Source organism: Pseudorca crassidens, chromosome 4 (genome assembly GCF_039906515.1).
Source record: "Pseudorca crassidens isolate mPseCra1 chromosome 4, mPseCra1.hap1, whole genome shotgun sequence".
Taxonomy (NCBI): domain Eukaryota; kingdom Metazoa; phylum Chordata; class Mammalia; order Artiodactyla; family Delphinidae; genus Pseudorca; species Pseudorca crassidens.
Window position 1 is genome coordinate 42,636,905 of NC_090299.1, and position 17,361 is coordinate 42,654,265.

At 36.8% G+C, this 17,361-nt stretch overlaps 1 protein-coding gene and 1 long non-coding RNA gene across 7 annotated transcripts in view; one reads left to right on the forward strand and one right to left on the reverse strand.

Moving 5' to 3' along the window:
- C1QTNF7 (C1q and TNF related 7) overlaps positions 1–15,957 on the forward strand; it is a 138,727-nt gene extending 122,770 nt beyond the window's left edge. For 4 of the 6 annotated variants that reach the window (XM_067735560.1, XM_067735562.1, XM_067735561.1 and 1 more), the window contains exons 2-3: positions 8,032–8,277; positions 13,943–15,957. In XM_067735560.1, the coding sequence (XP_067591661.1) occupies positions 8,040–8,277; positions 13,943–14,574 (870 nt within the window). In that variant the 5' untranslated portion in view covers positions 8,032–8,039 and the 3' untranslated portion in view covers positions 14,575–15,957. Of the gene's footprint in view, positions 1–1,852; positions 1,958–8,031; positions 8,278–13,942 lie in introns of all 6 variants that reach the window. The other 2 variants (XM_067735557.1, XM_067735558.1) reach the window with 1 other exon arrangement.
- Positions 14,043–17,361, reverse strand: part of LOC137223571 (uncharacterized) — a 182,969-nt gene continuing 179,650 nt past the window's right edge. Inside the window, exon 4 of the long non-coding RNA XR_010942927.1 lies at positions 14,043–14,638. This is a non-coding gene — a long non-coding RNA (uncharacterized lncRNA). The remainder of the gene's footprint in view (positions 14,639–17,361) is intronic.

The window sequence follows — 17,361 nt, forward strand, 5'->3', positions numbered from 1 at the left end:
GCAGGCCAAGGATATGTCTCGTTTTGGCCTCCATGGTTACCTATCCTCCTCCTAATGAATTCCAAGCAAAACACATTTTCAACTTGAATTAGTAATTGAGCCCTTTGCCATGAAGTAATGTTACAGTTTCCCTCACATGATGTCAGGGAAAACCCAAGTGTTTAGAGACAAAAGAGCTCAGTTCAAATCCTGCCTGGGCCATTTTTAGGGCTGTGTGGACTTGAACCCTCAGACTCTCCATTTTATTATTTGTAAAGTGAAGATAATAGCACCAACTTCATAAAAGTGGTGTGGGGATTGAGTAAATGGTGTCTTGAAAGCACAGTAATAAGAATACTAGTAGGTTCCATACATCCCAATTAATCTTTTTTTTTTTTTTTGGCGGTACGTGGGCCTCTCACTGTTGTGGCCTCTCGCGTTGCGGAGCACAGGCTCCGGACGCGCAGGCTCAGCGGCCATGGCTCACGGGCCTAGCCGCTCCGCGGCATGTGGGATCTTCCCGGACCGGGGCACGAACCCGTGTCCCCTGCATCGACAGGCGGACTCTCAACCACTGTGCCACCAGGGAAGCCCCTAATCTTTTTTTACTTACTTTTTTTGTGGTAAAATATACACAACATAAAACTTGCCAGAGTATACAGTTCTACGGCATTAGGTACATTCACAACGCTGTACAACCATCACCACCATCCATCTCCAGAACTCTTCATCTTCCCCAACTGAAACTCTGTCTTCATTAAACACTCACTCATCATTTCCCCCTCCCTCCAGCCCTTGGTAATCACCATTCTATTTTCTGTCTTTACAATTTTGATTATTCTAGACACATCATATAAGTAGAATCATACAATATTTGTTCTTTTGTGACTGGGTTATTTCACTTGGCATCAAAGTCTTCAAGATTCACCCATGTTGTAATATGTGTCAAAAATATCTTCCTTTAAAAGCTGAATAATATTCCATTGTGTGTATGTGCCACATTTTGTTTAACCATTCATCTGTTGATGGACACTTGAGTTGCTTCCACCTTTTGGCTATTGTGAATAATGCTGCTGTGAATATGGGTATACAAACATGTTTGAGCTCCTGCTTTCACTTCTTTTGGGTATATCCAGAAATGGAATTACTGGATTATATGATAATTCTATATTAAATTTTTTGAGTAATCACCATACTGTTTTGTACAGCAGCTGGACAATTTTACATGTCTACCACCTACATTTTAAATTTTTTTCCAGCTTTATTGTGATATAATTAACATATAACATTGTGTAAGTTTAGAGTATATGACATGAAGATTTGGTACTCATATGTTTTGCAAAATGATTAACACAATAAGATTAGTTGACACATCCATCACCTCAGGTAATTATTATTTTTTGTGTGTAGTGAGAACATTTGAGATCAACTCTCTCAGCAACTTTCAAGTGTATGATACAGTATTGTTAATTATAGACACCACGTTATACATTAGATTCTCAAAATGTATTCATCTCATAGCTGGAAGATCCTTTGTTTGTACCCTTTGGCCAACAACTCTTTGTTTCCTCCACACTTCAGCCCCCGGTAACCACAATTCTACTTTGTTTCTGTGAGTTAAGCTTTTAAAATTTCACATATAATCAAGATAATTTGTCTTTCTCTGTCTGATTTATTTCACTTAGCATAATGCCTTCAAGGTTCAACCATGTTGTCACAAATGACAGAATTTCCTTCTTTTTTGTGGCTGAATAATATTCCATTGTATATTTTATACACACACAGACACGCACACACACACATACACACACACACACACACAAATATATATATCACATTTTCTTTATCCATTCATCTGTTGTTGGAAATTTAGGTTTCTCCCACGTCTTGGCTATTGTGAACAATGCTGCTATGAACATTGGGGTGCACGTACCTTTTCGAATTAGAGTTTTCATGGGAATACAGACATCTCTTCAAGGTAATGATTTTCATTTCCTTCAGATAAATACTACCCAAAAGTGATATTGCTGGATCACATGGTACTTCTATTTTTAATTTCTTGAGGAATCTCCATATTGTTTTCCCTAGTAGCTGTACCAGTTTATATTCTCACCAACAGTGTACAGTATTCCTTTTCTCCATGTTCCCACCAACACTTGTTATCTCTGGTCTTTTTATGATGGCCATTCTAACAGGTGTGAGGTGATAGCTTATTGGGTTTTTTTTTCATTTTCAATTTCCTGATAATAAGTGATGTTGAGCATCTTTTCATGTACCTGCTGTCCATTCATATGTCCTCTTTGGAAAAATGTCTATTCAGATTCTTTACCCATTTTTAATTGGATTATTTGGTTTTTAGTATTGAGTTATATGAGTTCTTTATGTATTTTGGATATTAACCTCTTCTCAGATACATGAGTGGCAAATTTTATCCCCCATAGGTTGCCTATTCATTTTGTTGATTGTTTTTTTTGCTGTGCAGCTTTTTAGTTTGGTGTAGTCCCACTTGTTTATTTTTGCTTTTGTTGCTTATGCTTTTGGTGTCATATTCAAAAAACTGTTGCCAAGACCAGTGTCAAGTGCTTTCTCCCTGTGTGTTCTTCCAGAGGTTTTATGATTTTAGGACTTACATTTAAGTCCTTAACCCATTTTGAGTTATATTTTTGAGTGGTGTGAGATAGGGTTCCAATTTCTTTTTTTTTTTTTTGTATGTGAATATCTAGTTTTTTCCAACACCATTTATTTATTGAAGAGACTATATTTTGCCTGGTGAGTATTCTTGGCTCCCTTGTCAAGTATTAGTTGACCATGTATGCATGGGCTTATTTTATTTTATAATAAAGAAAAAACATGTTATTTACTGAAAGCTCTCAAACTGTGGGCACATTTTCTAGAAGTTAAATCTTTGCACTGATTTATTCAGTATTTCTCCAAGTATTTTCCATAGCTAGTTTAGCAAAAACTAAGGGTTTTATGACTTAAAATATTTACAAAACACTATATACTACATTCCTGCCTTACAGATTCAAAATATACATTAACATGAAGGCTTTGAAATCTATAGTACCACAAAGTATTATAATTTTTTAAATGGGTATTTAAAAAAATTAAAGATCTGTTACTTTGTAATCCTTACAGAAAAATAGGATAGAGAATCATTTACAACTAACATCCAGGACAGATCTGTTCAAATTAACAATATTTCCAGAGCTTTGATTTTCTAACTCCAAAGGAGCACACTAGTGGAAAAAAATAATACATTTTAGCACATATTCTGCATAAATTTACATAATTCAATGTAATATTTCAAAGTATTTTGTATGAGGAGTGACTGCTAATGTGTATGTTTCTTTTTGTAGTTTTAAAAATGTTCTAAAATTAGATTATGGTGTACATTGAATTGTATACTTAAATTGGTCAGTTTTATGATGTGTAAATTAAATCTCAAAAAGCTGTTTAAAAGTATTGTAATGTGTATAGAGCCGTGACTCACATAGTTCATTCCCAGTCAGAATAACCAAATTCATCACAAACCAGTGGGGCAGTGGTTGAAGGATGGACTTTTTAATACAAGGTGTTGAAAATATAAAGTTGGATCCCTACCTCACACATTTTAATCAGAAAGACTCCAATGGCTCAAATTTTAAAGGTGAAAAAATGAAAATAAAATTGAAAGAAAAGTGGGAGAATTCTTTTTATTATCTTGAAGTGGGGAAGACCTTCTAAACACAAGAAATTGAACCCCCAAAAGTGTCTTCAAGATAAAAAGATTTTTTAAAATACATGAATGAAGTGAAAAAACAAACTGGGAAAAGCTATTTGCTGCTCATGTCATAAACCACATGCAAAGAATATACATATAAATATCTATCGCACTATTGTTTGTAATATCACAAGAATAAAAATGTCCCAAGTATCCATCAATAGGTGACTTGTTAAATATAATAGATTCTTACGATGGATATTCCACAGCGACTAAAAAAAGAATGAGGCAGCTCTGTCTATATACTGATATCTCCAAGCTAAGTGGAAAAGCAAGGTGCAGGAATTTGCATACAGTATGCCTACAGGTGGAAGGACCCACAAGAAACTAGCAAAAGTGATTGCCTCTAGAGAGGGAACCTACATGTCTGGGAGACTGAGAGGAAAGAGAAGAGATTTCCTTTTCATTGCACATCTTTTTTTAATTTTATGAAGGTGCATGTTTTATCTATATAAAAATAAATATTTTAAATACTTTAGACTATACAAAGTTAAAACAACTTAAATCCTTTATCTGTATTTCTCAAACAGATACTGCAAAAGGGACCCATAGACCCCAGGAATATTTCTTTAAATTCTCTCTTTCCTCTTTCTTTTGTAATATTCTCATATTCCATAATTTCTATCTAGTCTTTTTCCCACAAAAATCACACCTTCCCCGCCCCCAAAATCTCCTTTGCCCTCAGCCTGAGTTTTTTGTGCTAAGCACTATTCTACATGGTTGGAGACGTCAATGGCTAACACAAAGATCCCTGCCCTCATGAAGCTTACATTCTATCAGCTAGAGATATTTACAAATTTAAACGCGTAATAAAATTAAGAATAATCTAGTAAATTAGAGGATGATGAGTACAATGGAGAATAGAAAAAAACAGAACAGAAAGAGGGCACGTCATGGATAGGAGAAGGTCGTTTGCAATGTTAGATGAAGAGGTGAAGGTTGGCTTTAATGAAATGGTAGCATTTGAACAAAGGCAGAAGCAGATGAGGGAGGGAGACATATAGGCATCTTGGAGAAGAGAGCTCCAGACAGAGGGAAGAGACAGTGTGAAGGCCCTAAGGCAGAGTGTATCTGGCATCTTCGAGAAACATCAAGGAGTCCAGTGTGACAGATGATGAGGAAGTGGGAAGAGAGTAGAAGAAGATGAAGTCAGGGAGGTAAGAAAGGTGGGCAACCAATCAAGTAGGGCCTTGTAGACCATGTACCATGAGGCTTTTGACTTTTAAATGAAATGAAGAACCATTACAAGATAATGCCACTGTAGTTTTCCATTATAACCCACACCCCTTTGTCATCCTGACGATTTGAGTCCCAAGCCTCAACCCAAGCCACTCACCATCATGTCATCATCACAGGTCAGGTACCACAACACCTCGTCCCTCAATTCTGATGAGGATTATTAATGGATAACCATTCTGAGTGCCTTTCAAAGTATTCAACTAGGAATGCTTTCAGCATTTAAACTACTGTGCAGACAATATTCTAGTGCATTTGTCGAAGAATTGCAAACCATTTGTTCAATGAATATCTTTGTTTCAGTTGTTTTAATTTATTCTTTCTTTGAGTACCTTTGCCTGGCTCTTGGAAATATTAACATCCTTCTTCCAAGCACATCTTTAAAATTTTTGCATCCTCTATCCATCACAACCTCAACTCTGACCACACGCTCCTTCATAGACTGATCCCCAACTATTGTCATGTGTGTTCTCAGCATCTCCACCAGTGTCTGAGATGCCACTGCCCAAAGCACCTTCTCACCAGATCGTTTCAAGTCCCTCTTAGGACCAGCTCCTGGCTTCAGCTACAGCATCGCATTCCATGTCTGGTTAAAAGCCTCCTTATAAGTATCTGTTCTCCTCTTTTAAATCCCTTCTCAAAGCTTCCTCTAATCAGTTTTTTGCAAGGTGGAAGATCTAGCAATTTAATCATTCTGTCTTGTTTTAACTGACAAGGGTTTGAATAAAAGATTCTTTCCATTTTCTTTCATCTGAGGCACCTTTGGAAGGGCTGGAATGTTTATCAGATCTGCTGGGTTTTCAGAACGTGCCTTAATCCCAGATGAGTAATAAGATAAATAATTTTGAGTTTGTGTTCTATAAGCAGAGGGGGCATAGAAAAATGTTCCCTTTGATTTTTTTCGGTTGGGGGGTAAGGGCACTGGTAACATGGAGATGTGGTCAAGGATACAGAGCCTATATTTGGATAAGTTGCTTCAGTTTTTCACTAATTAGATTTCTAGGAATCAGACTTATTTTGAACTACATGTGCACACTATGTTTTTCTCAGTTTGTCATTCCTATGCTCTCGCAAATTTCTGGATCTAATTCCAAGATGTTACAATTTCCTCATGGGTGCTATAAAAGTGGTACAGTGTGCTGGTTAATTTTCTGATGTGGCTGTCAAAAAAAAAGAAACTCTATCCAATTGCTTTTCCCACATGTTATGATTATCTCCTTTTGGTAAGTATACACCAGGGATATATATTAAGCATTGCACAGATTTCTTTTTTTTATTTTATTGATGTATAGTTGATTTACAATGTTGTGTTAATGTCTTCTGTACAACAAAGTGACATATATATACATTCTTCTTCACATTCTTTTCCATAATGGTTTGTCAAAGGATATTGAGTATAGTTCCCTGTGCTATACAGTAGGACCTTGTTATTTATCCATCCTATATATAATAGTTTGCCTCTGTTAATCCCAAACTCCCAATCTTTCCCTCCCCTACACCCTCTCCCTTGGCAGTCACAAGTCTGTCCTCTATATCTGTGAGTCTGTTTTCGTTCTGTAGATATGTTGATTTGTATCATATTTTAGATTCAACATATAAGTGATATCCTATGGTATTTGATATGGTATCATATCTTTCTCTTTCTGACTTACTTTGCATAGTATGATAATCTCTAGGTCCATCCATGTTGCTGCAAATGGCATTATTTCATTCTTTTTTATGGCTAATATTTCACTGTGTATGTGTGTGTGTGTATGCATATATATATATACCACATATTCTTTATCCATTCATCTGTCGATAGACTTTTAGGTTGTTTCCACAGATTTCTTATTAAAGCATAGGTCCAACCATGCAATAACTGCTCATTTATACCACCCCAGAGTCACATGTATACTCCCACCCAAGATGCTGATAGCTCTAAGACATTAGCCTAGAAAATCAGGTGTCCCAAGCCTACACTACACACCTCTCAGCCTATATGCCAAATATGATGCTAATAAATGATCCATCATCCTCAGTGGCCAGGCTTTGTGGAGGGAAAAACCAAATCCCATTAGATCAGAGCTGAAGAGATCTGTTGCCTGCTTCACTCAGACCATGTGGCAACATGTGTGATTTAATTTCACTCAGCTCTTTAATTGAGCCCCAGTGCTAACAGCTTAATGGGACAGTAGGGCATTATATCCTGCAGATTTTAAATTAAAGTTTGAGACAACTCCACTCAGGACATGCACAGTATTCCAATTAACACTAATTGGCATTACACATGATTATCAAATGAAAAACATGATTTTCCTGAAAATGTCACTTCCTTTCTCTTGCTTTAAAAAGCCTATAAATTCTAAGAAAACGACTGTGGAAGCATGCCAAGATTAGATATAAAGATGTCTATCTATCATGGTGTTTATACTAGCAGAAAACTGGAAGCAAATGTCTATAATGGGGAATGTTGTACATAAAGGATAGTAGAGGCAAATGCAACAATTTTTTAATGTTATGAATAATTTTTGACATGGAAAGATGCTCACGATATATTGTTAAGTGAAAAAAAGTTAAAGACTTGCAGGAATGTCATAACATCACTTTTCTTCATAGCATAGAAAGAAAACACCAGAAGGATGTATACGTCAAAATGTAAAGAGTAATTATCTGTGAGTGGTGAGAATAACTTTAATGTTTATCTTATTCATTTGCATCTCTAATTTTCCTTTTAAAAATGTGTACTTTTGCAAAAGCAAAACATTGTTTTTCAAAGTCCACCATTGATTCCTGCAGAAAAGAAAATGCAAATGCAACAAAGTGATTTATTCTGGAATTTTTTTAAATCTTCACTGACTTCATCTCCACCAACCCTTGTGTGGGCACTGAGAACTCTCTATCAATAAAGTGCTAATAATTTTCAATGGAATTATTAGGGCAAACAGGGTATTTAGACACACATGGAGAGGTGAGCCCTGGGGTGAATTTTTGCAAATGTCCATTCTCATGTTCAGTTATGCCAAAAACCCCACCTAAGAGGGTGCATTTATGTCCGTGTGTTTCTCTTCCAGAGCCAAAGATGTTTGTCTTGCTCTATGTTACAAGTTTTGCCATTTGTGCGAGTGGACAACCTCGGGGTAATCAGTTCAAAGGAGACAGCTACTCCCCAAGATATATCTGTAGCATTCCTGGCTTACCTGGACCTCCAGGCCCCCCTGGAGCAAATGGTTCCCCTGGGCCCCATGGTCGGATCGGCCTTCCAGGACGAGATGGTAGAGACGGCAGGAAAGGAGAGAAAGGTGAAAAGGGGGCTGCAGGTAATGAATGAAGTTCCATAAAAAAAAACCTCTGTCACCCCCACCTGAAAATCGCTCCCTTGTTTTGTTGCTTTTTCTAATGAGACTTGCCCTTTAAATCCCTTCTCAACTTCACCTTCATTAATCGTAACAATTTACTGAGTCCTCACTATGCTTCAGATACTGCTCTAAACCCTCTACCTGCATTCTCATTGCATCGTAATGACAACTCTTTCAAGGGGACGTGATCACGTTTTATACATGAGAACACAGAGCGGTAGCATGATTAAATGAATTGCTGAAGATGGAAGTGCATGTCTAGTGACTGGCAGAGCTGGAGTCATCTAGAACATCTGATGTCCGTGACCTCTGGGCTGGTACAGCCAGCAGGCAATGGCTGCATGTGAGACAGCATGGATGGATAGACAGACAGATGGATGGGGAGGAGACAGAGAGATGAAGGAGAGGCAGGAACTAGGAGCCAAAAGCACAGGGGTCATCCTGCTCTGCACTCATATCCTTAACAAAGACACAAAAGGCTTACTTGTCACAAAGGAAATGACAATAATACTGTATAGCCTACCTTTCCTAGTTCAACACTCTCCCACCTGTCCTGTAGCAGCTGAAATACAGATGTCGTATTGCTCTTTACAGCAACACAATTGTGTCCTACTCTTTCAGTAATTTTCACTTTTTTCCTCACAAATAAGTTGGCCCATGAAGCTTGCCAGATTCTGCAATCCTTCAAAGTAAACTGAATTGAAACTCTAGTAAGGCTGTGTTAACCCTAAAAGAGGAAAATTTGGATGGAATCAATCTTTGAAAACAAGTTTCTGAGTGTAAAATGTGGAACAAAAGACAGGAAGAAAAAGTCAGTAGATCTAAGAAATACATCTCTATCTAGTCATTGCACGTGATTTACTGGTATTATATGAAACAATATCATAATATATATTCAGAAGATTAGATACCAATTCATTGCTGAATTTATCACGCAGAAAATATTTGGCAAATAAGAAGCTACTGAATCTATGACCCTTAATCAACACTAGATAAAGTATCTTTAGGTAAATTTTCAACATCAGATAAAGAACTTTTCATTTGGAGCTTACATTTCATCTTTCAAAGGCTCTATTTGGTAGCACATATGAACACTCTTACTGCTGTATCGTGATCATGAATACGTTTGAAATCCTATAATAATAACACCAGGATCATAGTTAGATATTACTGGCCCTTTTAGTTTATTGTGTCTAGAAGCAATAATGTAGGAGTCACAGAAACATTCACTGGAGTCAGAAAGACATGACATCTTCAATTACTAACAGCATCCTTGAGAAGAAAACCTCTTTGAGCCTCGGTTTCCTTATTTGTAAGTTGGGGGTAGTAAGTGTCATTGTGAAATTAAGGAAGATAATACATGCAAAGTACTCAATAGAATAAGTGCCATGTAGTAAGCCTTCCGTAAATGTTTGCTGTTATTATCTATTACACTGTGATCTGCAATTAGTCTCAGCTAAGTTTGTGAATATCCAAAGCCATATAATAACCTAGAAATGAGCTATCCATTTCATGAGGTAGTTCTAGTGTTATTTAAAGATATGTATATGGATACGTATTCAGAGCAAATTGAATGTTTGTAACTGCTACGATTTTAACCATATATGAGATCAGCTATCCCCCATATTCATCAATCCATTCATTCATCCATCCATTCATGCATTTTTCATTCAACAAATATTTTTGTGCACCTCTTGCTCTCCAGTTTTGTTCTAAACCAGTGTTTCTCAACCTCCACACTGATGATATTTGGGTCCAAATAATTATTAACTGTGGGATGGCTATCTGGTGCATTGAATGACATTTAGCAGCATCCCATTTGATGTCAGTGACATCTCCCACCAATTGTGACAACCAAAATGTCTTATGGCATTGCCAACTTTCCCTTGGTGGGCAGTGTTTAATTGCCCCCAGTTGAGAACACTGTTCTAGGGAATGCAAACATGAACAAGACATTGTCCCTGACTTGATAAGCAAACATTTGGGTGGGGGAGGCCAATATGGAAACACATGATTACAATATGTCACTATCATCATCATCATCATCACCATCATCACCATTAATTAAGAACTTACTGTGTGTCAGCAATTTTACATTTAGTACTTAATTTCAGCCATAACCTTATTAGCTAAAATTATAATCAATAATAATAATAATGTTACAAATGACAAAATTGAGATTCAAAAGTAAAAAAGACTTTCCCAACCTTAGTTATTTAAATCCAATATATATTGATACATATACACAAGTAAGGATATACAACAGCTAAGAAAGGTAAGAATGCCTTTGTGGTCAATGAAGAGAAGCACACCTCATTTACAAACAATAAGAACAGAGTCCTGTGGCTTTGAGAATTAGCTTTTAATGTGGCTGGAACTGGACACAACTTGGTTGGAAGCTTCTGCTTCCTGTTTCCCCTTTAATACCATATATGTCTTCTCATTCATCCCTACCACATCCACCTCAACCCCCTGGCAAGGTCAAGTATATGTCTTCTCCAACTTCCCTCCTCTAAATTACAAATACAGAGTTTATTATACTGAATTATCAAGTCTCTGTAAAAATATCTGTCTCCCTCATGGGTCTATAGCAATTATTGTGGTGGCATATTTTTAAAATTTAATTTAATGCGAATGCACATCCATATAAATATCTTCAAATAACACTAGAACCACCTCATGAACAGATTATTCTACTTCATTATATGGCTTTGGATATTCATTAAATTAGCTATGGCCCATATTTGCAGATCACAACATAATATGTCATAACAGCTAACTTGAGGGTAGGACAGGTGTCATTCATGTCAATGGCATTCAGCCCTTGGAACAGTGCCTGGCATGTAGTGGATGACCAATCAGTATTAGATGGTTTAGATAAATGTATGCATGCACACATACATATATGATGGATGGATGGATGGATGGAAAAAAATGGCACTGAAGAAAAAAATCCTTGTAAGCTTGTTTTGTGGAGAACTAAGAAGAAATTCTTTCTCTCTAAGCTTCAGTATCTAAGCATAGACTAACACTCCATAATTCTCCTCTTTACCCAGCATATGTCTGACTGAATAGGGAGGGGGAATGATTTATCCCTTCATTCCATTCTTCATTAATTGGCTTTTATCACAAGGGTAAATCCTTCATGCAAACAGAAAGAATTACTGTAAATTATTACCACTAGTCCCTGATTATCTAACTCTCAGCAGTTCAAAATATTAAATAGCTATAGAGATCCAAGTGTTGAGATTATAAAGATCTTTTCACGGCTAGCATTGTAAAATTGCATCTTAGTATTTACGGTTTGGTCTCAAAGGATTTTCAAGAGGATGAAACCTCAAGCAATCTAGTCCAACACCTTCATTTCAAGAACTGGGAAACTAAAGTCAGAGAGGTAAAGCCCCTTCTTCACAGTCACCTAACTAATCCATGGCTGAATTAGGGCTTGTCAAGTCTACTGAGTCACTGTTTACTACTTTCCCAATGGCTTTAGAGTGAACTTAGATCCAATTTCTTCATAGTACAAATGGGGCATTTGAAACTAAGACAATAAGTGACTTGCCCAAAGTTATAGAGGCAAAGAAATTTCAGTGCATAATGAAATTTAATGGCAGAAATTGTTACTGATGCCAAAATGTTTTTTTATTGATACATCAGTCACTGGTGAAGACAGCAAAAGTTAGCTCCTATTGAAAATAAAATAATAATGTATAAGTTGTAGTCCTTGATTCAAAAGTTAATTTAATAGTAAAATAGTATTCATATTTCATTTCTACCAAAAAGAAACAAACACTGAAAGATTAGACTATTATGTCCTTATTTCCAGAAACAAATACCAGTTTGTTTTGGCTGGGGCTAGTGGAATTTCGACTTAATAACAAAAGTCATCTAGAGCTGGAGGATGGTCCTATGACCAGTAACAATGCTGATCCTAGTCACCAAAAACGGGTTACATTCATTATTAGCATTTTCTATGCATCATAAATTATTACACAACCTCTTTCTAAAATTACTGAAACAAAATACTTGATGTTTTAAGGGTAAAGCTTTAATTCTCCTGAAACTTATATTATCCAGAACACTTCATTGCTAAATTTGCCAAATAACTGAAAAATGATCAAATTCATACATTGATGTATGTGTAATATTCAAATAAATGATATCAAAGCACTATCAGGATAAAAGGTTTAGCTTAATAAAAGTTCCTGAGAACAAATACATAGTTAAGAGTCAAAGTACACAATATAACAACCATATGCTTTCCCTGACTACAAAAGTGCATTACAAATTACCAATCATTTGGATACTTTTCAAGACAATATTTATGGAATGGATTTGGCCATAAAATTGAATGACATATTTTATGCTTTTAAGTCACTGTTATTACATATAAGGTTTAAAAATTAAATAGATTTTGCTTATCACTTTCAACCCATGGTCACAATTTCTCTACATTTAGCCTATGGTTGACCTGTAGATATAAATATCTGAACAAACAGAAAATATTCCAGTATGATGATTTTGAATTTGTTGAAATCCTTTCACAGCCCTTATGTATTTTCTACAAATATGGAGACCCAGAGAAAGTAAAGGACTTGCCTAAAATAATACAACCATTTAGCTGTAGAGCCAAAAAGAATTAAAGGTTTTTTATTTCAGCCCCAAAAGTAAGAGGCATTTTGATGAAGGAGAAACATCATTAGGCTAAGACTTGGATTGCAGTCCTAGTCTTGCTACTGAAGCAAGTTTCTTCACCCTTCTGGGATTCAGTTTTCTCCTTCAAAAATGAACTCCTGCACAGTGGTGGCAGTCACTGTTGTTTGGTTATCATGACATATTGAAGAGCCCCTACTGTGGTGCACTTTACAAATGACACTCTGGCCACTGCCCCAGATGTTCAGATGCCAGAGTCAGGCAGGCATGAGTTCAGATCACAGCTCCATCACTCCCTAGCTCTGTTTCCTTGAGCAAACTAATTTCTCCATGGCTCAGTTTTCTCATCTACAGCGGAAGTAATAATAATTCTTAGTTCATAAAGTTGTGCAGGGCTTAAAGAAGATAATGCATGCACCTAAAGCATTGACCCTGATACATTGTAAATGTTCAATAAATATGAGCTAATCTCACTTTAACTTTTTATTGGGTTGGCCAAAAAGTTCGTTCGGGTTTTTCCAAACCCAAACAAAACTTTCTGCCCAATATTAATAATCCTGATAGAAGTAGAATGGTGCATAAGACTAAGTAGCCCTAAGGATTCATCTTGTTCTGTCTTCCCCCATGACCTCACTCTGGGGAATAATATCATGCTCCTTGAATTCCTCCTATAGAGATAACTATCTATATGTGTCTAATTTAGCAGCAGGTAATCTGTCATCAAATGATGGTTACTTATTTTAAATTAATCAGGTTTTAAATGATTTCTTATATATTCAGGAAAATTTTCTTGACATTTTGATGAAATTTTTCTATTTCCATTTTAGTGCATCAGTCATTTATTTAAATATTAATTATGTAGTAGTATACTGTTGAAAGTTGACTGAGAAAAACAATTTAGGGTATGTGGGCATGTTGTTTGTGACTCTATATTTACAGAAACTGTTAATTAAACTATAAACTCTTTTTGAAGGTTTGAGAGGTAAGACTGGACCACTGGGCCTTGCTGGAGAGAAAGGGGACCAAGGAGAGACTGGGAAGAAAGGACCCATGGGACCTGAGGGAGAAAAAGGAGAAGTAGGTCCTGTTGGGCCTCCTGGACCAAAGGGAGACAGAGGAGAGCAAGGGGACCCAGGGCTGCCTGGTGTTTGTAGATGTGGAAGCATCGTGCTCAAATCTGCCTTTTCTGTTGGCATCACAACAAGCTACCCAGAAGAAAGATTACCAATTATATTTAACAAGGTCCTCTTCAATGAAGGAGAGCACTACAACCCTGCAACAGGGAAGTTCATCTGTGCTTTCCCAGGAATCTATTACTTTTCTTATGATATCACATTGGCAAATAAGCATCTGGCAATTGGGCTAGTACACAATGGGCAGTACCGGATAAAGACCTTTGACGCCAACACAGGAAACCATGACGTGGCTTCAGGGTCCACAGTCATCTATCTGCAGCCAGAAGATGAAGTCTGGCTGGAGATCTTCTTCACTGACCAGAATGGCCTCTTCTCGGACCCAGGTTGGGCAGACAGTTTGTTCTCTGGATTTCTCCTATATGTTGACACAGATTATCTAGACTCCATATCAGAAGATGATGAGCTCTGATGAGGACTGCTGGTCTGAATGTCCCAAGATCCTTGTGGCAGACACACCGATTTAATCTGGGGCCCTGGAAGGTGGGACAAGCAGAAATGAGATCCAAAAAGACACCCACTCAGATTCCAGAGAATTTACAGATAGTTCTAGCAGAATTTATTAAAACAGGTTGAACTACCAAACCATTGAAACCACACCAAAATGAATTCTATAAAACAATAACCCCAGATATGTTTTCTCAAAAGTGATGTTCATAAATATTTAAACAAATTAAAGACAATGTTACAAATTTTCTATTAAATTCCCTGAGTGCTAAAACCAGCTGGCAATGATATTATATCATTAAATCTTCATACAATTACATTTTTGCCTGTTACTTAAGAGAGTCATAACATCCCAAAGTCCTTGACAATTCTCAAAAAGTAAAAACCCAAAGGTAAGAGAAGCCAAGTAATTTCAAGCAAGCTAAAGAGAAGTGATTATTTTACTATATTATTCATTCCTTCATGCTTGTATATATTCACTCAACAACTCTTTAATGAGCCCATATGAGCCAGACACTCTGATGCTGGGTCAGATTTAATGATTTAAAACAATATCTGTACCTTCATACAGGCTAATGTGTGATGAGCACACTCTCACAGTTCAGTGTGATGAGCACCATGGCAAATAAAGTGACTGGATGCTGGAGGCATCTGTTCCTGGGGGTGGGAGGCAGAGAAGATTTTACACATGGAAGGACATTATGTGTGCTAAGTGTATATTATTAAGTAGGTGGGAGGTATGCAAATAAAACAAGGAATTCAGAAGCTGCATTCTCCCCATCTCATCCTCAAACACCATCAGGAATGGGTGAAAAATCTAGAGATACCCTGGGAGGGGTAATGGAAATGAAGAGAAACAAGTTACAGAGACCAGTCAGTAGATCATTCTCCTAAATTCTTTATTGTGATGGTTACCCAGGACATATATTTGTCCTCTTAGCTTTCTCACAGATAAGAGCACTACTTTACATTATAGTAAGACATTATTTCTCATGGATTTCCCAAGTATTAAATTCAAATAAAGCAAAGCATATGACCATTGATTTATGAATAAGTTGATGGGAGGAGTGAACAGGAGGAGAAGAGGGTGTGACCAAATATCTAAGCAAATAGCTGTCTCTTCAAAGTTTCACACATACCTTAGTTCCACTTTCTCTTAGTGTCAACATCTTGTTCACGACTGAACTGCAATTCCTCAGTTAATCTCACCCATAATACTCTCACCCACACTCCCTTGGCTGATAGTAATGGTGTTCTCTTGCTCCTCCTTTTTGGCGTCATCTGACCCTCCTTCCATGTATTCCTCTCTTTACTCTTTCATTTAATACATATCATTTAATGCCTCTTATGTGTGAATCATCACATTGGGTTCTGTGAAGGCAGAGCAACACCAAGATGAATATAGAGCAGCCCCTGCCATCAACTTTCTAAGGACATAAGAAAGGAAATGACATGCACACAAACACAAATACCTAGAATTCTGGAAATAAACATGCTGAAATATGCTAAGTGCTAAACTGGAGATAAAGACAAAATATTTTAGAAGGAATGCTGAGGGGAACATGTTAACTCCAAAACTGGGATGTAAGAGAAAACAACTAGGGAAATCTCTACCCCCTTGGCCTGAAGTGACAGATAAGAAGTGGAGTGGCCAAAATGGAGAAAGGGCACGTCCAACAGAGGGAACAATGGGGACAAAGCATGAAAGTGAGAGCAGAGACCAAGAAGAAGAATCCATAGGCCATATTTCAAAAATCTCAATTGTCTACCTGAGGATCGGGGAGTTTATTCATAAGAAAGTGTGAAACCCCTGTGTGTTCCAGAGCTGGGTGCTACTATTATCAAGGGTGAAATTTACAATGATCAAGCAGCTGTACATAAGGGCAATACTTCCTTCTCCCATCTTGCAGATCTATCTTGCTTTCATCATCTTCCTCTGCCTACCATGCATTAACCACTTGTTTCTCTCCTCCTGAGTCAGGACATGTATCTGGGAGACCAAGGTCAATAAAGATTAGACAAAGAAGAGAGGGAAGAGGTGTTTGAGATAGTCACCTACCTCTAAATAGCATCTGAACCTGGAATTCCAAACTATAAAGTATTTTAAAAAACAGCCAATGGAAGAAGCTAATGTGGGGAACAACAAAATATGGGCCCTTTGAAAACTATGGGATTTGCTGGAGAAACTGAAAATGGCGAATTCATTGCAGACAGTCAAAACCCATAAGAATATTATGTAATTTAAATTTTCTTATGATCATGAACCTTTAATGCATTCATTTTTGGATGTTGTTTACTTACTTATCTCTTAAAAGTTTTTCATTACAAAACCTACTTTCAGATCCAAAAGGATTTAAAGCCACTTACAAAGATTGATAAAATACAGAAAGAACACATTAGTCAAAAACACATGAGCACAAAAAAAAACCCAGTTAGCAGAAGGAAAGAAATCATAAAGATCAGACCAGAAATAAATGAAAAAGAAATGAAGGAAAAGAGCAAAGATCAATAAAACTAAAAGCTGGTTCTTTGAGGAGAAAAACAAAATTGATAAACCATTAGCCAGACTCATCAAGAAAAAAAAGGAGAAGACTCAAATCAACAGAATTAGAAATGAAAAAGGAAAAGTAACAACTGAAACTTTAGAAATAAAAAGGATCATGAGAGATTACTACAAGCAACTATATGCCAATAAAATGGACAACCTGGAAGAAATGGACAAATTCTTAAAAAAGCAAAACCTTCCGAGACT